Source organism: Canis lupus, chromosome 8 (genome assembly GCF_048164855.1).
Source record: "Canis lupus baileyi chromosome 8, mCanLup2.hap1, whole genome shotgun sequence".
Classification (NCBI taxonomy): domain Eukaryota; kingdom Metazoa; phylum Chordata; class Mammalia; order Carnivora; family Canidae; genus Canis; species Canis lupus.
Window position 1 is genome coordinate 36,831,622 of NC_132845.1, and position 21,420 is coordinate 36,853,041.

A 21,420-nucleotide genomic window follows, 5' to 3' on the forward strand; every position below is an offset into this window, starting at 1 on the left:
AGACAGGAACTAATATGGTGAGTATTCCAAGCAGGACATGAGGTACTTTATTTAGGCTATCTCCTGTGTGGTGAATATTGTCCCCATATTATAGGTAAGGAAATTAAGATCTTGTGAGAAAACCTTGCCCCAAATTGTGCAATTAATAATTAGAAGAAATGATTTTCAAAGTGGGGCCTTTCTGGCTTCCTTTTCACCATGATGCGACCCTTCAGAAAGTAATGTCACAATGACTTGGAGGATTTCAAGGGTGGGGCTGCTGCTTAGCAGCCAGTCTTAGTTATACCCTTCATTTTCTTGGTTAAAGTATTTTTATGAGAGTGGTGACTCATGGAGCTATTCTTAAATGAGAGAAAAAAGTCAATTCAAAGGCCTTCTGATGGGGATATCTGGTACACAACTTCTTGGAGATCTTTAAACTCTATACCATCTCATCCATTTGAGAATTTGAGAGACAACAAAGCCATTCCATGGATCACCCATCCATTTCTTTGGAACTTCGCTAATGGTAATCATGTTCTTAAACTCTAGTACATCTATGAAAACTCATTTCTTCGGTATGGGAGTCTAACCAGAAAGAGATGGTATATGCACAGGATTCCATAAAAGCCCTGATCCAGGCAGGGCTGGGGCAGTGCTCTTCTCACCAAGTCCTGAGCCTTGATAAGAGGTGGCACCCATTCAGATGAAAGGGTTATTTATTTATTTATTTATTCCCATAAAGGAACTCTGGGAGTTAGCTGTGGCTCTGGACACAGACGTGGTAGATCAAAAGTGCTTTATCAAAAGTTAAATGCCAATTTTTAGGCTAGTCATTTGCTTTGTAAGATTTGTCTTGCATTTCTTAAATTCCCATGGTAGCCCTAGGAGGCAAGAAATAATTAGTGCCATTTTAGAGATATGTCAAGCCTAAGTAGCTTCCACAAAGTCATGTTGCTAGTAAAGGACATACCAGTACCTTTTGGAAACCAGTTGAGAATCTTCAAAGCCTGTGTTCATTCCTCTACCACCAGATGAGAGAAGCTGGTACTTAATAAAGTCTGGAAAGTGGGATTAATAAAGTCTATGTTCCTCTCCTTCTACCTTCTGAAGACACATCCATTCTCCCGCAGAACCCCTATTCTCTAGATAGGAGTTCTCAATCCTCTTCAGACCCAAGTAACTTTGAGTAACATTATTTTTAATACTCCTTTTATTATCCTAAAATTAAATTCATTGAAACATAACCTACCATGAATAATATGTCACAATTGTAAAGAAGAAAAATAATGTTTTTCAATATATAAATGCTCAGATGTGACTACTTTATGAAGTAGTCAGACTCTTGCACCATATAATAAATAATGAATAAGCCTGTAATTAAGAAGGAAGATTAAATGTCATCTCATACAAGCAGTTTAGGAAAACAAAAAAGTAGATTTATAAGTGGGCACCAGAAAAAAGCTAGTATTAAGAAAATTACTACCACTCCAGACTTACTGCTTCCTTATAACAGAAAGAGGTGAACAGCTTTATTTAAAGTAGGGATAGGGGCAGCCTGGGTGGCTCAGCAGCTTGGCGCCTGCGTTTGGCCCACAGCATGATCCTTGAGACCCGGGATCGAGTTCCGTGTCAGGCTTCCTGCATGGAGCCTGCTTCTCTCTCTGCCTGTGCCTCTGTCTCTCTGTCTCTCGTGAATAAATAAATAAAATCTTAAAAAAATAAAGGAGGGATAATACTCAACAAATTACAAACCAATGAAAAAGGAAAAGAAGTATGACTATATTATTTTTGAAAAGAAGTAAATAATGTTAATGTGCTTCCTCTAGGATTGCCAGATTGTTAAAAAATAAACTATTTTATGGGTCTATCATAAATACCAAAAAAGGTCCAAATCATAACTGAACAGATTAATAAAATATGCAAAGTGAACTCTGCATAGGCAGTACCCAGTCCAAGAAAGGGATCACCATTATCTCTCCAAAAGCCCTCTCATGTCCCCTCTCTTTAATTGCTTTCACCCTCCTTAAAAGGTACAGCCATCCTAACTTCTAACACAAATTAGTTTTGCCTATTTTTGGATTTATGTAAATATATTCATAAAGTATGTAAATGTTTGTGTCTAAATTATTTCATTCAAAACTGTGAGATTGGGATGCCTGGCTGGCTCAGCAGTTGAGCGTCTGCCTTCGGCTCAGGGTGTGATCCCAGGGTTCTGGGATTGAGTCCCACATCAGGCTTCCTGCATGGAGCCTGCTTCTCCCCCTGCCCGTGTCTCTGTCTCTGTGTGTCTCTGTGTGTGTGTGTGTCTATTATGAATAAATGAATAAAATCTTAAAAAAAACAATTTAAAAAACTGTGAGATTAAGCTATATTGTTACATGCACAGGGTTTTTGTTCCTATTCATTGTTATGTAGTATTCCTTCATCTGAGTATTGCAAAACTTATTTTTCCATTCTACCATTAATGGACATTTGTTCCAGTTTGGGACTATTATGGATCATGTTGCTTTTAATGTTCTTATACATGCCTTTTGGTGCACAGTTGTATGCATTCCTAGCTAAGTAAGTACCAAGGAGCAGGAAGTATTAGGTCATAGGGATGTCCTTTCATCTTTGGTAGATACAGCCAAACAATTTTCCAAGGTTAATATCAATCTGCATTCACACTAAAAGTATATTCAGCTGTTTTGCTTCTTAGCAGAACCAAGTGCTATCTGTTTTTACTATTTAAGCCATCTTGTGGGTAGCTCATTACGGTTTAAATTTCTAACTCCTTTATGACTACTGAAGTTGAACACTTTTTATATGTTCACTGGTTATTTGGCTATTCTTTTTTCTGAGTTCCCATTCAAGTATTTTATCTATTTTTTTATTAAGTTGGTTTTTTCTTACTGATCTGTAATAGTTGTTTTATATATCCTAGATCAGCACTATTCAATGGCAATATAATGTAAGCAATGTGTTAAGTTTAAATTCCTAGTAGCCACATTAAAAAAGTAAAAGAAAGAAAAAATAAAAAAATTTAAAAAAGTAAAAAGAAACAGGTGAAGTTAATTTTACTACTATGTGGAATCAGAAAAGACCCCGAATAGCCAGGGGAATCTTTAAAAAGAAAACCATAGCTGGGGGCATCACAATGCCAGATTTCAGGTTGTACTACAAAGCTGTGGTCATCAAGACAGTGTGGTACTGGCACAAAAACAGACACATAGATCAATGGAACACAATAGAGAATCCAGAAATGGGCCCTCCACTCTATGGTCAACTAATATTCCACAAAGCAGGAAAGACTATCCACTGGGAAAAAGACAGTCTCTTCAATAAATGGTGCTGGAAAAATTGGACATCCACGCGCAGAAGAATGAAACTAGACCACTCTCTTGCACCATACACAAAGATAAACTCAAAATGGATGAAAGATCTAAATGTGAGACAAGATTCCATCAAAATCCTAGAGGAGAACACAGGCAACTCCCTTTTTGAACTCGGCCACAGTAACTTCTTGCAAGATACATCCATGAAGGCAAGAGAAACAAAAGCAAAAATGAATTATTGGGACTTCATCAAGATAAAAAGCTTTTGCACAGCAAAAGAAATGGTCAACAAAACTAAAAGACAACCTACAGAATGGCAGAAGATATTTGCAAATGACCTATCAGATAAAGGGCTAGTATCCAAGATCTATAAAGAACTTATTAAACTCACCACCCAAGAAACAAACAATCCAATCATGAAATGGGCAAAAGACATGAACAGAAATCTCACAGAGGGAGACATAGACATGGCCAACAAGCACATGAGAAATGCTCTGCATCACTTGCCATCAGGGAAATACAAATCAAAACCACAATGAGATCCCACCTCACACCAGTGAGAAAGGGGAACATTAACAAGACAGGAAACAACAAATGTTGGAGAGGAGGTGGAGAAAGGGGAACCTCTTGCACTGTTGGTGGGAATGTGAACTGGTGCAGCCACTCTGGAAAACTGTTTGGAGGTTCCTCAAAGAGTTAAAAATAGATCTGCCCTATGACCCAGCAATTGCACTACTGGGGATTTACCCCAAAGATACAGATTCAGGGAAACACCGGGACACTTGCATCCTGATGTTTATAGCAGCAATGTCCACAACAGGCAAACTGTGGAAGAAGCCTCGGTGTCCATCAAAAGATGGATGGATAAAGAAGATGTGGTCTCTGTATACAATGGAATATTACTCAGCCATTAGAAACTACAAATACCCACCATTTGTTTCGACGTGGATGGAACTGGAGGGTATTATGTTGAGTGAAATAAGTCAATCGGAGAAGGACAATCATTATATGGTCTCATTCATTTGGGGAATATAAAAAATAGTGAAAGGGAATAAAGGGGAAAGGAAGGAAAATGTGTGGGAAATATCAGAGAGGGAGACAGAACATGAGAGACTCCTAACTCTGGGAAATGAAAAAGGGGTGGTGGAAAGGGAGGTGGGCGGGGGGTGGGGGTGACTGGGTGATGGGCACTGAGGGGACACTTGATGGGATGAGCACTGGGTGTTGCTATATGCTATATGCAACATATGCTATATGGTGGCAAATTGAACTCCAATAAAAAAAATTTACTACTATATTTTATTTAACCTGATAAATACAAAATATTATTTCAGCATGTAACCAATATAAAATTTATTATTTTGGTATTTTGTACTTTTTTCATTCTGTCTTTAAATTTTGATGTGTATTTTACACTTACACAAATTTCAATTTTAAATATGGGTAGTGGCTCGTACATTTGATGGACACTGTAGGTCTTGATGCTTTTGTGCTTGTGTCTTCCTCGGTATCTTGTCTTACTTTCTCACTTTTGTAATGGTATCTAGTTTTTAACTATTATTTTCAAGCATTTTCAAACCTAAAGAAAAGTTGCAAAGACAGTACAAGGAATCATCTTACCTATTTGCCCCAAATTCTTCAATTATTAGATGTTAGTAACCCTTTCCTCCCTCTTTTTTCTTTCCTCCTTCCCTCCCTCCCTCCCTCTCTCTCTCCATATATATACATCCAGTTGACCTTCAAATACATGAGATGAAGAGTGCTCACCCCCATGTAATCAAAAATTCACCTATAACTTTTATTCCCTCAAAACTTAACTAATAGCCTACTGTTGATCAGAAGTCCTACAAATAACACAGCTGATTAACAAGTAGTTTGTATGTTACATGCATTATACAATGTATTCTTACCATAAGATAGCTAGAAAAAATTAAATCTTATTAGGAAAACACATTTACTGTTCTGTACTTTAAAAAGATCTGCGTCTAAGTGAAACTTTTCGTTGCTTCTCAACTGTCAATTTTCCCCTGCATTTCCTGTCCTTTTGCATCTCCAAGTTTCAAGTCTAAATATTTTCTTCTGATTCAATTCCCAATTCTTTCATTTTTTTTCAGCTTTTATAATCTGCTGTTATACTCATGTCTTGAGTTCTTTCAGAGATGGTGCTTTCTTTCTATCTTTTTTTTTCCCTCCTGCAAGCCTCACTGGGATTGTTTTATTTTAAGAAAATGTTCAAAAATCTAGTCTCACAAAAAATATGAATTAGAGAACATGAATTGGCCTTACAAAATGTGCTCTATTTGAAAACTTTAAAAATAGGATTTGACATAGAGAATATTTTGCATATAAATCTTTGGGAACTGCATGAACTAATCTTTGTGTTTATGTAACATTCTTAAAGGAGCATTTGTTGAATAGTACAAAGGAATATAGGGAGTATTATATATCCCTTACAACTGCCCCCCCTCTTTTTTATTTTATTTTTATGTATTTTTTATTGGAGTTTGATTTGCCAACATATAGTATAAGACGATGTTATTTGTGCAATTTTTATTTGACTACTTTTTATTGCTTCTAAAATTCTCCAACTTATCATTTATTGAATTACCAGCTTTATCCCCTTTGCTAAATTGATTTCTTATTTAATTCAATAAATTTTTTAATGAGACAAAAATCTATTTAAAACGCTATACCAAAATAAATACATAAATAAATTTAAAAATTAATTAATTAATTAATTAATTAATTAAAAAAACACTATACCAGAGGCAGCCCGGGTGGCTGAGTGGTTTAGCACCACTTTCAACCCAGGGTCTGATTCTCGGGTCCCAGGATCGAGTCCCAAGTCGGGCTCCCTGCTTGAAGCCTGCTTCTCCCTCTGCCTGTGTCTCTGCCTCTCTCTCTCTCTCTCCTCTCTCTCTGTGTGTGTGTCTCTCATGAATAAATAAAAATCTTTTAAAAATTAAAAAAAATAAAACATTATACCAAAAATCAAATCTATTTAGCCAGTTCAACTAGATCACTGCAGAAGAGCAGGTGGTTTCCCAGAATAAGAATTCTTTTTATTTTTTAAAAGATTTTATTCATTTATTTGAGAGAGAGAGAGCACGAGAGAGAGAGAGAGCACAAGTGGAGGGTAGGGAGGGGAGGTAAAGGAGGAGGAACAAAAAGACTCCCTACCGAACAGACAGCCCGATGTGGGGCTCCATTCCAGCACCCTGGGATCATGACCTGAGCCAAAGGCAGATGCTTAACTAACTGAGCCACCCAGGAGCGCCCAGAATAATAATCCGTACAATGGCCTCATACACAGACAGATGAGGAAATCTGATAAACTGTCTGATAAAGCTAAAACAGTCTCCATAAACATCAGGCATCCTTGATGTTATAACTATGGTTAGAAATCTACATGATGGGAACTGCAAAATTCTTTACTTAAAGTCTTCATCAGAAGTGGCCCCATGATAAAACTTTGTCTAAACATTCTTTGGTCCTAGACAATCATCTGCATAGGTTCCTTTGTGTGTGATTATCATGCAAACATTGAATCCTTGATAATCCTTAGAGCTGCCTGAACTTCTACCTTAACTTCTCAGGTTTACCATTACATAATTGGTTATACAGGAGATACATATAGCATATAAACAGTTCATCTTTGACTATATGATGTTTGGATTGGCTTTAATGAAAAGTTGATAAATTTGCATCAATCATGATATAGGTGGTCACAGCTGTGTGTTACATTAGTAACATGAACAGGAAGACTGATGGGGAAAAATTCTCTTTCTTGAGTACAGTAGGATCTTTACTGACCCTGTCTTTAGGGTCTAATCACTTTTTTCTTTTAGCCTCTTACCTCAGAAGCCAAGAATTTGCTTGATGGTCCTTACTTTCTCTTGCTTTGCATGTTTACCCTGCAGTCTGAAGGCTTCCTCCAAAAGCTCGGCCAAGTACAGTTACTTTAAAGTCCATGTTTGAAAATTTCAATCTCTGGATTTCCTTTAGGTTTATTTCTACCCTTTTTAAAAAAAAATATGAGTTGCTGTTTTATATTGAATGCCAAACATTTTGCATGAAAAATTATAAAATTAGTTAATGCTTTGGATGATATTATACTCAGAGATAATTTACTTTTTTCCCTCTGGTATGCAGTAAAGGTAGAAGCAGATTACCTTAATGCTGTTGGAGACTATGTAAATACAAACGTGGATTTCAGGGTTTTTGGAGAGCTGGTCTATTTTTTATTTACTCTTATTCCTAGAGTTTATCCCTTTAGGGTCCCAGCTAAAAGCCCAGGTACTTTCCAGTCTCCCATCCTCCATGGCCAGCCTAATTTTTGATCCTCAGCTTTTAGAAACATACATGTCCAAAGTTCCACTTAAATCCTCTGCTTCTCGGCCACTTATTGATTAACAGATGTTCAAAGAGAACAGCAGCACCAACTGTGGCTCACCATTTTAGGCTTTCCCTCAGTCTGCAATCTTGGCCCTGTATATTCTTTCATGGTATATTTCTGATGTCTCCAAACATACATAATTTATTTTGCCCAGCTTTTCTACCTCTTCTCAGCTGGAAGATTAGTCGGAAGCAATCCAGTCTACCAATGAGGAATTGGATGCCGTAATATCAAAGTACTTTGCAAAACATGTTTAATGTCACTAGTAATGTAAACAGTAATTTCAAAACACACCTGTGGGTACCTAAAAATATTAATATTACCTGAAATATTAATGAAAGTGAAAGTTATCAAATCAATACCAATATTTTTATATTTTATTTATCATCAGTTTTACTGCAATTATATTTTGAGGAGAGAGAAGGCTTAAAGCAAATTATTCAATAATTTTGAGAGTGTGTCTTTATTTCATTTATAAGCTTTGTTTCTCACACAACCTTGTCCTATATTACTGGGTTTCATGCATTATTTCTTGTAAAAATTTTTATCAATGTTATATGTAAGTCAGGTACAACCAATTATTTCTATAAAGTCCAGCAGGACATCTGAATGTTATGCAAGACATGTGACAATGCACCATGTATTGGGGCAACACACTGCAGGGTGTCCAGCCTCCTTGGCCCCATGACCAGGAGCATCCCCTCAGGAATTTTTCACAAGCAAAATGCTTCCTCGAGTTTGCAAAATATCTTGTTGTAGCCGGTATCACCTTTCTTGGAAGCCCTACATTAAATGTATGAAATCATCCTGCAGATAGTTCTATGCCAGGGTGTGTGTGGATCCCAGGGTCATCCTCAGAGGCCAAAGAGTAGCATGGACCAGTCACACTGTATGTCTGCTGCTTCCCACATCTGATAACTCCTAAAGCTATCCAAAATTCAGGACAGAACAGGTTGGTGTTAATATGCAGGACACTTGATGGGATGAGCACGGGGTGTTATACTGTATGTTGGCAAATTGAGTTTAAGTTTTTAAAAAGGTAAGAAAATATGCAGGGTAAAGGCAAAGAAGCCAATACACACCGCACGTTTCTTTGTGGGTTAGGATAGGAGTGCTCATAATGGGGCTGGATACCATCTTCATAATAACCTCTTGCCATTGTCACCTGCCAAGTACCAGGGCCTGATTGGTTTCATCCTGTTCTCTTAATCCTGCTGTTACCCAATAAAGAGGAATTATTATTCCCAATTTGGAGATGAGGAAACTGAGACTTAAACATTTAAGAGATGGCCAAGGTTTTACAACTATTAAGCACTTCTGTGATTCCTCTGCAGTCCCACTGCTGCACTCAAGGCTCCCAACCCTTTTAAAGCCTCGTGCATGCTACGGTTAGAGGTAGAAGGGGGCAACCTGCAGAAAAATGGGTCTAAGAGGGGCCTAGTAGGGAACTGTCTAGGCTATGCTCCATTTAGTCCACATTCCCCGGCTGTAGGCATGGTCCTGGAAGCCCATCCCACTCGCCATCATTTTCCAGGTTCCTGACCCTGGCAGTCCGGATTTCGGGGTATTCTAAATCCAGCGTTCCCCCTTCTTCAGCCCCACATCCCGGTGGCCCGACTTCCAAAGCCCTTGTGCTCAGTCCCTCACCCGCGCAGGCGCAGTGGCCGCGAGGCCAGCAAACCCTCCATCTGCGCCCCCCGGCCCCCCCTGCCCCGCCCCTTCCCCCCTCCCCCGCAGAGATCGCGGGGCTCTCGGCCAGGACCCAGGGGGGCGGGGCCCGCTCCTCAGGATGCAGGCGCGTGAAGCCGCTCGGGGGCGTGTCGGCGCCCCTGCGTTCCTTTAGCATCGCGGTACCCAAGCGCTGCCCTGCAAGGCGCGATGGGTGTGCGGGGCTGTGATAAGGCGTCGAGGGTGGCAGGAGGAGGAGTGGGGAGGCTACGGGGGTGGGATGCAGGCCGTCCCCTCCACCGGGTTCAGTCAGGTGTTTGTTCTCAATCGGGCCCCAGTGATCTGGGCCTCCCCGCAGCCCACGCACCCCCAGAGCGCTCACTCAGACAGGGGCCTTCCTCAAGTGGAGTTTCTGCTCTTTCTTGATCTTCAGAGTCACTGGTTAACTACCCCTTTGGAACAAGTCAACCGAGGAAGCTCTTTCCTCATCACCACCCCCCAAGCTTGTTGGGGAACAAGTTTCTCCCTCTTCGAGGAGCGCCCCACAGAGGCCCTGGATGTTACATAGCAGAAGATGTGAGTATTCACCTTCTCTTGGGTGGGTTTCGGTCCCCTGACTATGCGAGGATACCCAGGTTCCATGGAAGAAAAACTCACAGGATTTGTAATCTTTGGGGTGGCAACATGAGAAGGTGCCCTGGTCCTCTGCAGCCAGCTGTCAGGTCCAATGTCAGAAATTAAGGGACCCTTTTGCTCCACTTCCAACATCCACCAAACGCAACCCTTTCTTCATACAGTCCTCACTGCATTCCCGCCTTCAAAAGTCTCTGAATCAAAGCCTCCCATTAGTCCAAATTTGGAATGTGGCTGTGATGCTAGGTCAGTTTATGAAATAATGTAATCAGACTGAGGGTGGGATTAGGGCAAATTCAGCTCAGGGGCTTACAGGACTGGATACACTGGAATACACAGGAAGGTCATTTACTCTACCTGGCCAGCCACATTTCTTTGCAGACTGGTATGCCTGCCTTGCTTATATCATTGTTTCTATGGTCGTCACTCAGAGGAGTTAAGATAGAAAAAGCAACTTTTGCAAAGGACATTCAGATAAGAACATTTTGAGCCCACTCTGTTTTGATGACTGTAATATTCTCTACATGTTTTCTTTCTTTTTCTTTATATACTACCTGAAGGTGTATGGATTGGCATATAACCTCTCTAAGACCCCGACCAGTAAAAAAGGATATACTTTTGGTGCCAGAACAGCTGAGAGGTTTAAGACAATCAACAAGGTTAGAAATGGCTGAATGTGCTTAGATTTTACTGGGATCCATGTTGCTGCATGTATTTGCATCAGGGAATGAAGTTGGGAGAGCAGGAGGTTACCATAAAATGTGCCCTGAAATTCAAGAAAAATATTTAGACAAAAACTACGAAGAAGTCTATCTGAGAAGCTTAGGTGTTAGCATCTCAAATGTGTGTGAGAGTCCCTGGAGAGTGGAAAACAATTCTGGAAAGAAATGGTACCAAGACCCTGCTTCAGGGCTGACACAGCTGACATTAAGTATCAAAGTTTATTTACATGCATCCTATTATCTTGCCACTTAAAAAGCAAATTCCTACTTTTGAACTCCTTTTGTGTGATTGGATTTCAATTCTAAAAGTCTTCTGTATTGGATCCTAATCTGTTGTTGGGCATTTTTCTGACTCTTGCACTCAAAGAGAGGGATACAGGCTCTAAAAAAAAATTCTGAGTGGAATGGTAGGGGCAGCAGATCCAAAGTCACCTTGTTCCTTTACCTCCCATAGATCTCTTTCTGCAACCTCAGCATGTATATCTTTGGCTAGCCAAACCCATACTTATCTTGATTTTCTCCCTGTATCTATAGCCTGGGTAGTGAAACTATAACTGATACATGAACTGAAAGAGGATGAATTGGCCTATATTATATTATATTATATTATATTATATTATATTATATAGAACTTTGGGCTATGATAGAAGAATTTGTTAAAGATGGTGATGGAAAATAAATCAAGAGGAGTTCATTGCAGGGGTGGGGCAAGATGGTGGAGTAGTAGGGTCCCCAAGTCACCTGTCCTCAACAACTTACCTAGATAACTTTCAAATCATCCCAAAAACCTATGAATTTGGCCTAAGATTTAAAGAGAGAACAGCTGGAATGCCACAGTGAGAAGAGTTCACACTTCTAACAAAGTAGGAAGAAGAAAAAAATTAAAAAGCATCCAGTGGGGGAGGGGCCCCACGAGGAGCCGGGATAAGGCCCGGGAGAGAGCCCCCAGGACAGGAAAACCCAGGCCCAGAGATACAGGAACTTTAATAATCTTCCTGGATGGAAAGGCGCTCTCAAGGAGCTCAGGCAGGATCCCAGGAGGAGGAGTGGAGCCCCCAGGTTCCTGGGTTAACTAACAGAGGAACTGCACCCTGGGGAGAGTGCACCACACACTGCGGGCCGAGCACCTTAAAGAGCTGGAGCGCGTATCCCAGTGGCCCCGGAGCAGCTCGAGGGGCGGCTCAGGCGGCGGCTGCACGCGGAGTGGGCTGCGCGGCCCTGGCAATGCAATTCCACCCGTGCAGGCCCCGGAGCCCAGGGCACCAAGGGACACAGCCCAGGATCCAGCGCTCCCCTTGGGACAGGCGGAACTTGGGAGGACACAGGACAGTGAGGACACTCCTGCCGCCGGATGCCCCCAAGCTGTGCAGATCAGCGCCCACCACCACCGGGAGCATCCAGGCCAGTGTGGACTGGGAGCTGCAGTAGTTACTGCGGGAGCTAAATCCAGGGCTGGAGAGCTGGCCGCTGCCAGTCTTGTTGTTCCTCCTTGTGTCACCCAGTGCCTGGGACAGAGCAGGGATGACAGGGAATAGAGGCCTCACAGGATAAACGGCTCCCACTGCAGCCTGCACCTGGCAGGGGGCGGAGCAGCTCCCCCAGGTGCACACACCTGAGAATCAGCACAACAGGCCCCTCCCCCAGAAGACCAGCTGTAAGGGAAGGGGAAGAGCAAGTTCTAGACCGAGCAGTGCTGGAAAGTTCCAGGGAAGTCAAGAGACTTACACTATATAGAATCAGAGGATACCCCTCCTGGTTTTTTATTGTTTTTGGGTTTTGGTTTTTGGTTCCCCCCCCCCTTTTTCCCATCCTTTTTACAGTACAACGCATTTTTAGCCACTGTACACTGAGCAAAATGACTAGAAAGTAGAACTCACCACAAAAGAAAGAATCAGAAATATTACTCTCCAACAGAGTTACAGATTTGGATTACAATTCAATGTCAGAAAGCCAAATCAGAAACACAATTATAAAGCTACTGGTGGCTCTGGAAAAAAGCATAAAGGATTCAAAAGACTTCATGACTGAAGAATTTAGATCTAATCAGGCCAAAATTAAAAATCAATTAAATGAGATGCAATCCAAACTGGAGGTCTAACAACGAGGGTTAACAAGGTAGAAGAACGAGTGAGTGATATAGAAGACAAGTTGATGGCAAGGAAGGAATATGAGGAAAAAGAGAAAAACAATTAAAAGATCATGAGGAAAGGTTAAGGGTAATAATGATAGCCTCAGAAGGAAAAATCTGTGTTTAATTGGGGTTCAGAGGGCACTGAAAGGGACAGAGGACCAGAAAGTGTATTTGAACAAATCATAGCTGAGACTTCCCCAACGTGGGGAGAGAAACAGGCATTCAGATCCAGAAGATAGAGAGATCCCAACTAAAATCAATAAAAACTGTTCAAAACCAGACATTTAATAGTGAAACTTGCAAATTCCAAAGATAAAGAGAAGATCCTTAAAGCAGCGAGAGAAAAGAGATCTCTAACCTATATGGGGAGCAGTAGGTTAACAGAAGACCTCTCCACAGAGACCTGGCAGCCAGAAAAGGCTGGCAGGATATATTCAGGGTTCTAAATGAGAAGAACATGCAGCAAAAAATACCCTATCCAGCAAGGCTCTCATTCAGAATAGGAGAGAGAAAGAGCTTCCAAGATAGGCAGAAACTGAAAGAATGTGTAACCACCAAACCAGATCTGCAAGAAATATTAAGGGACACTCTGTAAAAGAGAGTAAGCCAGAAGAAACAATTCATAAACAGGGACTGAATAGGTATCATGATGACACTAAATTCATATCTTTCAATGGTAACTCTGAACGTGAATGGGCTTAATGACCCAATCAAAAGACGCAGGGTTTCAGACTGGATAAAAAAGCAAGACCCATCTATTTGCTGTCTACAGGAGACTCATTTTAGATGTAAGGACACCTACAGCCTGAAAATGAAAGGTTGGAGAACCATTTACCATTCAAATGGCCCTGAAAAGAAAGCAGGGGTAGCCATCCTCATATCAGATAAATTAAAGTTTAACCCAAATATTGTAGTAAGAGATGAAGATGGACACTAAATCCTATTTAAAGGATTTATCTAATAAGAGGACCTAACAGTCATGAATATTTATGCGCTAATGTGGAAGCTGCCAAGTATATCAATCAATTAATAACCAAAGCTAAGACATAACACAATAATACTGGGAGACTTCAACATGGTGCTTCCTGCAAATGACAGATTTTCTAAGCACACATCACCAAAGAAACAAGGGCTTTAAATGATACACTGGACCAGGTGGATTTCACAGATATTTACAGAACTTTACATCCAAACGCAACTGAATACACATTCTACTCAAGTGCACATGGAACTTTCTCCAGAATAGACCACATACTAGGTCAAAAATCACGTCCCAACAGACCAAAAATTTGGGATTATTCCCTGCATATTTTCAGTCCATAATGCTTTGAAACTAGAACTAAATCACAAAGAAGAAATTGGGAAGAAACTCAAACACGTGGAGGTTAAAGAGCATGCTGCTAAAAGAAGAAAGGGTCAACCAGGAAATTAGACAAGAATTAAAAAGATTCAAGGAAACTAATGAGAATGAAGATACAACCCTTCAAAATCTTTGGGATACAGCAAAAGCAGTCCTGAAAGGGAAATACATAGCAATACAAGAATCCCTCAAAAAACTGGAAAAAACTCAAATACAAAAGCTAACCTTGTACCTAAAGAAGCTAGAGAAGAAACAGCAAGTAAAACCTTCACCCAGCACCAGAAGAGAGTTAATAAAGATTCGAGCAGAACTCAATGAAATAGAGACCAGAACAACTGTGGAACAGATCAACAAAACCAAGAGTTGGTTTTTTGAAAGAATTAATAAGATAGATAAACTATTAGCCAGCCTTATTAAAAACAAAAGGGAAAAGACTCAAATTAATAAAATCATGAATGAAAAAGGAGAGATCACCACCAACATCAAGGAAATACAGACGTTTTAAAAACATATTTTGAACAACTATACACCAATAAATTAGGCAATCTAGAAAAAATGGACGCATTTCTGTAAAACCACAAACTACCAAAACTGGAACAGGAAGAAATAGAAAACCTGAACAGGCAGATAATCAGGGAGGAAATTGAAGCAGTCATCCAAAACCTCCCAAGACACAAAAGTCCAGGGCCAGATCGCTTCCCAGGGGAATTCTATCAAACGTTTAAAGAAGAAACCATACCTATTCTACTAAAGATGTTCTGAAAGATAGAGGGATATGGGATAATTCCAAACTCATTCCATGAGGCCAGCATCACCTTAATTCCAAAACCAGACAAAGACCCTACCAAAAAGGAGAATAATAGACCAGTATCTCAGATGAACACAGATGCAAAAATTCTCAACAAGATACGAGCCAATAAGATCCAACAATACATTAAGAAGATTATTCACCATGACCAAGTGGGATTTATCCCCGGGATGCAAGGCTGGTTCAACACTCATAAAGAAATCTTGTGATAGATCATACCTATCACAAAAACCAAGAACCATATGATCCTCTTAAGAGATGCAGAGAAAACATTTGACAAAATACAGCATCCATTCCTGATCAAAACTCTTCAAAGTGTAGGGATAGAGGGAACATTCCTCAGCATCTTAAAAGCCATCTATGAAAAGCCAACAGCAAATATCATTCTCAATGGGGAAACACTGGGAGCCTTTCCCCTAAGATGAGGAACACGACAGGGACGTCCACTCTCACCACTGCTATTCGACATAGTACTAGAAGTCCTAGCCTCAGCAATCAGACAACAAAAGAATAAAAGGCATTCAAATTGGCAAAGAAGAAGTCAAACTCTCCCTCTTTGCAGGTGACATGATACGGTATATAGAAACCCAAAAAACTCCACCCCAAGACTGCTAGAAGTCATCCAGCAATTAGGCAGTGTGGCAGGATACAAAATCAATGCCCAGAAGTCAGTGGCATTTCTATACACTAACAATGAGACTGAATAAAGAGAAATTAAGGAATCAAATCCATTTACAATTGCTCCCAAAAGCATGAGATACCTAGGAATAAACCTAACCAAAGAGGTGAAGGATCTGTACCCTAAAAACTACAGAACACATCTGAAAGAAATTGAGGAAGACACAAAGAGATGGAAAAATATTCCATGCTCATGGATTGGCAGAATTAATATTGTGAAAATGTCCATGCTACTCAGGGCAATTTTCACATTTAATGCAATCCCTATCAAAATACCGTGGACTTTCTTCAGAGAGTTGGAACAAATCATGTTAAGATTTGTGTGGAATCAGAAAAGACCCTGAATAGCCAGGGGAATTAAAAAAAATAAAACCATATCTGGGGGCATCACAATGCCAGATTTCAGGTTGTACTACAAAGCTGTGGTCATCAAGACAGTGTGGTACTGGCACAAAAACAGACACATAGATCAATGGAACAAAATAGAGAATCCAGAAAAGAGCCCTCAACTCTATGGTCAACTAATATTTGATAAAGCAGGAAAGACTATCCACTGGAAAAAAGACTGTCTCTTCAATAAACGGTAAAATTGGACATCCAAGTGCAGAAGAATGAAACTAGACCATTCTCTTACACCAAACACAAAGATAGACTAAAAATGGATGAAAGATCTAAATATGAGTCAAGAATCCATCCAAATCTTAGCAGAGAACACAGGCAACACCCTTTTTGAACTTGGCCACAGCAATTTCTTGCAAGATACATCTATGAAGGCAAGAGAAACAAAAGCAAAAATGAATTATTGGGACTTCATCAAGATAAAAAGCTTCTTCACAGCAAAAGAAACAGTCAACAAAACTAAAAGATAACCTACAGAATGGGAGAAGATATTTGCAAATGACCTATCAGATAAAGGGCTAGTTTCCAAGATCTATAAAGAACTTATTAAACTCAACAGCAAAGAAACAAACAATCCAATCCTGAAATGGGCAAAAGACATGAACAGAAATCTCACAGAGGGAGACATAGACATGGCCAACAAGCACATGAGAAAATGTTCCGCATCCCTTGCCATCAGGGAAATACACATCAAAGCCACAATGACATACCACCTCACACCAGTGAGAATGGTGAACATTAACAAGACAGGAAACAACAAATGTTGGAGAGGATGTGGAGAAAGGAGAACCCTTTTGCACTGTTGGTGAGAATGTGAACTGGTGCAGCCACTCTGGAAAACTGCGTGGAGGTTCCTCAAAGAGTTAAAAATAGAGCTACCCTAGGACCCAGCAATTGCACTGCTGGGGACATACCCCAAAGATACAGATGCAGTGAAACACCAGGACACCTGCACCCCAATGTTTATAGCAGCAATGTCCACAATAGCCAAACTGAGGAAGGAGACTTGGTGTCCATCGACAGATGATGGATAAAGAAGATGTGGTTTATGTATACAATGGAATATTACTCACCCATTAGGAATGATGAATACCCACCATTTGCTTCAACGTGGATGGAACTGGAGGGTTATGCTGAGTGAAATAAGTCAATCAGAGAAGGACAAACATTATATGTTCTCATTCATTTGGAGAATATAAAAAATAGTGAAAGGGAATAAAGGGGAAAGGAGGGAAAATGAGTGAAAATATCAGTGAGGGAGACAGAACACGAGAGACTCCTAACTCTGGGAAATGAACAACGGTTGGTGAAAAGATAGGGGGGTGGGGAGTTGAAGTAACTGGGTGATGGGCACTGAAGGGGGCACTTGATGGGATGAGCACCACTGGTATGATATATGTTGACAAATTGAACTCCAATAAAAAAAGAAACATTTAGCTACCAAAATTATGGAGAAAAACATAATGCATTCTACAGTTTATAAATAAATAAATAAATAAATCCCCCCAAATAAATAATATAAAGTAATAAAAATTGAAAAAAATAAACTACAAAAATAAATAAAGAGGAGTTCATTGCTATTCTGACTGGTGACATAAAGAATTACAAGGTAAACACTAAGAATGTTGCAGTTCTCATCTCATATTCTATTTTTGTGCCTGGAGCCATGTTAAAAAAACAAAAAAACAACTTAGTTCTTTTTTTCCAAAAAGACCAAAAATAAGTGTCTTATGTATTAATATTTTAGTACTGTTAAGTTTCTTTGTATGAACAGTACTGTTAGCACTCTAATAGTTTAGCTTTGTATTTATTATACTGATTTTATATATATAAAGGTTTATATATATATATGAAGTTTAAAAAATTGAATCATGTGGTATACATTCTCTTAAAGTTTTTTATTTGGCATCAGTAGTGACTTTGTTTTGATGCACATGTTATAGACTTTCATTAAAAATGCTTATTTTAGTAGGATTTAATATATATATATTTTTTTCACCCTCTAACATGTTATTTTTTTCTGAGAAACAGGACATGATGCTTTACCCAGGCATGTACCAGGTTGCAAATCCTCAGGAGCAAATACACAAACAAAATTTTGCACCATTTAATGCCTTGTTGCCTCGATTTAGGACATCAAAGGACTCTTCTTATCCTGGGTATGTCTCCTCTCTTCTGGAGCACTTCACCAAACAGCAATAGGAAAGAATGTACAAAGGAGGGGTTCCATCGAAACCATGGCAGCTGAATAGGAAACCACCCACCCATCTTTAAAGCACCAACCTCTGACCTTCCAGACCTCTGGCATTATAGAACTCTAAATCATAGTGGTTCATTCAATCAACAGTTATAAGTGTCAGGCACTTTCAAGGGATCCAGCGATTTTGCACAAACCCATCACACAAGGCTCCTCATTCCTTGGAACTTACACTCTTGAGTCCAGACAGATGGGAAGCAAATACACTAAAATAAACAAACAACAACAACAACAACAACAAAAAAAAAACCCAATGGTGATAAGGATGGTTACCATATAATTAAGCAGTCAGGCAATGACACGTCTGAGAGTAAGCTTACTAATTATACCAAGACAGTAGCCATGAGCTAGGACTGTCACAGGCACACCAGGCAAGGTGGTGACCCGGTGATGTGCTATCTGTGAAGATGGTAAACAGGGTGGTGGTGATGGGATGGGTGGCGCTACTTTGGCAAGGATGTCCAGAAAGTTCCTTAGGGGAAATGACACTGGATCTGAAGTCTGAATGACAAGACTGAGCCAGCCCTGTGAAGATCTGGGCCAGGGCTTCCCAGGCAGGAGGAGCTGCAAGTGCAAAAGCTGTAAGCTGGGGAGGAACTGGTGGGAAGAATAAGGAGGAGGCTGGTGTGGCTAGAGTGTGGTGAGCAAGGAGGAACTGAAAAGAGAAGAGAGAGGCTGAGCACATGGTCCCTATAGACCAAGTATTTCAGGAAGCCATTCAGCATGTATGGAGCCGAGAGGCAAAGGGTCAAGGTCTTTGGTTTTATCATGAGAAATCCAAGGATCAGTGGCTGAGCGTAACTTTCTCAAGGTCAAAGTAAGGAAGTGGAAGTGTTGAACATTGGCCCCTATGTTCATTCTAAGTATGATTTCTTTTTTTTTTCCCAAGTATGATTTTCAACACAGCAAAGAGTCTACCCCAAAGACCAAGTGTTATGAGCAAAGGCAATTATAAATGCCATGTCAATCAAAATGTAACTGGTTTTGCCTTCTTGTCCTGCAATTGCTGATATTGCTGATTGAATTATCATTACACTTTTATCCCCAGTTTCAAAGCACAGCAGTACTTGTTCATGACTTTGGTAGGCTATTTCCTTACCCACCACTCCTGGGATCCTCAGCCAAGGATACTGAGCTGCCAAAATGTTTTTCAAACTAGAGTCGATTTTAATCCTAACTGGGATGTCAAGATTAGATATATTTAACACTCACACCTAATCAGAAATACATTAACAGGCAAGGGACCTCCACACTTGCCCCACATTAAAAAGATGATTAAGATGTTGCCTGTTTCTCAAGGAATTAGACCAAGTGCAGATATAGATGGAATTCATATATGGCTACTAAGTCATTGCACGGGATGCTTTGTATTTTCATTTCTAGCCCTGGCACATATAACCCAGAGATGAAACCACCCCCCAAAATCACCTGGCCAATGAAATTTGGATCTCCAGACTGGGCTCAAGTTCCATGTCTACAGAAAAGAACCCTAAAAGCTGAGGTATAAGACTGGAATTGTGTAGAACTCTCTATCTGGTACTTTCATATGTGTCAGAGGTTTTTATCCAGGAGTGTCTGAATGAGCTTCAGACAGTCCTTGTTCCCCTGACAGGATATGCAGTTTTGTGCGAATATGCATATGGGTATCTTTTTCTGACAGTTTTGTTAAAATTTTTAAAGGTGGATACAATGGAAAAAGTCACATTTTATTACCTAATCCTCAAGTGTAGGAGCAGGAGAATTATACCTTGATGATAGAGGAAGAAAATCAGGCTCTGATGGATTAAGTGACAAGTGCACGTTGACAACTGGAATCTAGATCTTGTGATTCCTAAGCCAGTGCTCTTTCCATACACTACTAGAGTATTAGATCATCAGGGGGCTGTAGAACATTCTCAGAAGAACATGGATTCAGGGGACAGATTGCCTGGGTTCAAATACTAGCTCCCATATTACTGGCTGTGTGATCTCGGGCAACTTTTCTAAGACCCAGTTTTCCTTACTTTAAAATGAGTATAATAATAGAGTCAATCTGATAACATTGTAAAGATCGAGCTAATGTAGAAAAGCACTTAACATAGTACCTATAACATAATGAATGCTCAATCCATGTGAGCTATCATAATTCCAGTGGTGCCATATTTTAAGAGGAAGCTTGGATTCATTCTACTACTATTTGTGAAATGCCTAGAGTAGCAATGTTATCATGTTAGACATATGCGTAACATTCAGGAATCAAACATATACTCTTTGTTTTTGAGTAGTTTGCCAATTAACTTGGAGATTTACCAAGTAGGAAACAATTCCTAGCGGGACAGCAGAGTAAGATGACAGAGTAGCTGTTGACAGAATCCTAAGACTAGGCTCCAATGGGGTGGGCTTCAGCTGGGCCACAACAGTGGTGATGTGCAGTTCATTTTGCACAGCCAGGAAGACAGAGGCAGAGGCTTCTCGCTGGAATATTGACCTAGACAAAGTTCCTTCCATTGCAGCTGTCCACTGACAAGGACTTCAGAAAGCACCGGAACCGTGTGGCCTACCTAAGCCTGTTTTACAGTTGGGGAGCTGTGACTACCTTCACCCACTCCTCCTGACCACAGCTCCAGGATTGAGGACAGAGCTGGTCTTCCGCCTGCACTGCTGTACTCTCTTGTCTGCCAGCATGGGTCCCAGGGAGGGGAAGGGGCTCATAACTACTTTCTGTGTGAGAACAGAAAGACTACTTCCGAGCATTCTGTGTCCATGTGCTGGTTTGTCATTTACATACATACGTGGGCCTGGAGGGTTCCTGCCCAGCGTTCAGTGGGGTGGCTCCATTGTACTTAGATGCTCATGGGTCTTTGTCCTCATGCTAAGTTCCCAGGTTCCAGTTTTATGTCATCTACCACTAGCCCTGGGAACAGGGGCTATTGGCCTCTAAGTAGCAAGGATTGGATGGCTTCTTTGGCTTATACTTGGGCTTCCTACACACAGATGATACATACAGGCAGAGTAAAACATTTATATTTTAGAAACTCTTCCAGATTTCTGAGTTCCTGGCATGCAGTGGGCTGATACGGATTTTGTTGCCTT

The 21,420-nt window shown here is 40.4% G+C and overlaps 1 protein-coding gene across 2 annotated transcripts; it reads left to right on the top strand.

Annotated features, from left to right (window-relative positions):
• Positions 1-275: 275 nt before the first annotated feature.
• LOC140637603 (ciliary microtubule-associated protein 3-like) lies at positions 276-21,073 on the top strand. Of its 2 annotated transcripts, XM_072833959.1 has the most exons (6): positions 276-508; positions 9,794-9,936; positions 10,554-10,652; positions 18,123-18,250; positions 19,732-19,849; positions 20,841-21,073. In XM_072833959.1, exons 1-6 carry the CDS (start codon positions 331-333, stop codon positions 20,940-20,942), a joined length of 768 nt encoding a protein of 255 aa, XP_072690060.1. In that variant the 5' UTR covers positions 276-330; the 3' UTR covers positions 20,943-21,073. The 2 variants fall into 2 exon arrangements, with proteins under 2 accessions (XP_072690060.1, XP_072690061.1); XM_072833960.1 differs by lacking the exon at positions 10,554-10,652.
• Positions 21,074-21,420: the final 347 nt, after the last annotated feature.

Excerpts from the sequence above, each read along its gene's own strand:
- LOC140637603 (XM_072833959.1), top strand. The coding sequence starts at position 331 with ATGGAGCTATTCTTAAATGAGAGAAAAAAGTCAATTCAAAGGCCTTCT. Across the intron at positions 10,653-18,122 it reads GGTTTAAGACAATCAACAAG|GACATGATGCTTTACCCAGG; the intron begins GTTAGAAATGGC and ends TCTGAGAAACAG. Across the intron at positions 18,251-19,731 it reads AAGGACTCTTCTTATCCTGG|CCCTGGCACATATAACCCAG; the intron begins GTATGTCTCCTC and ends TTTCATTTCTAG.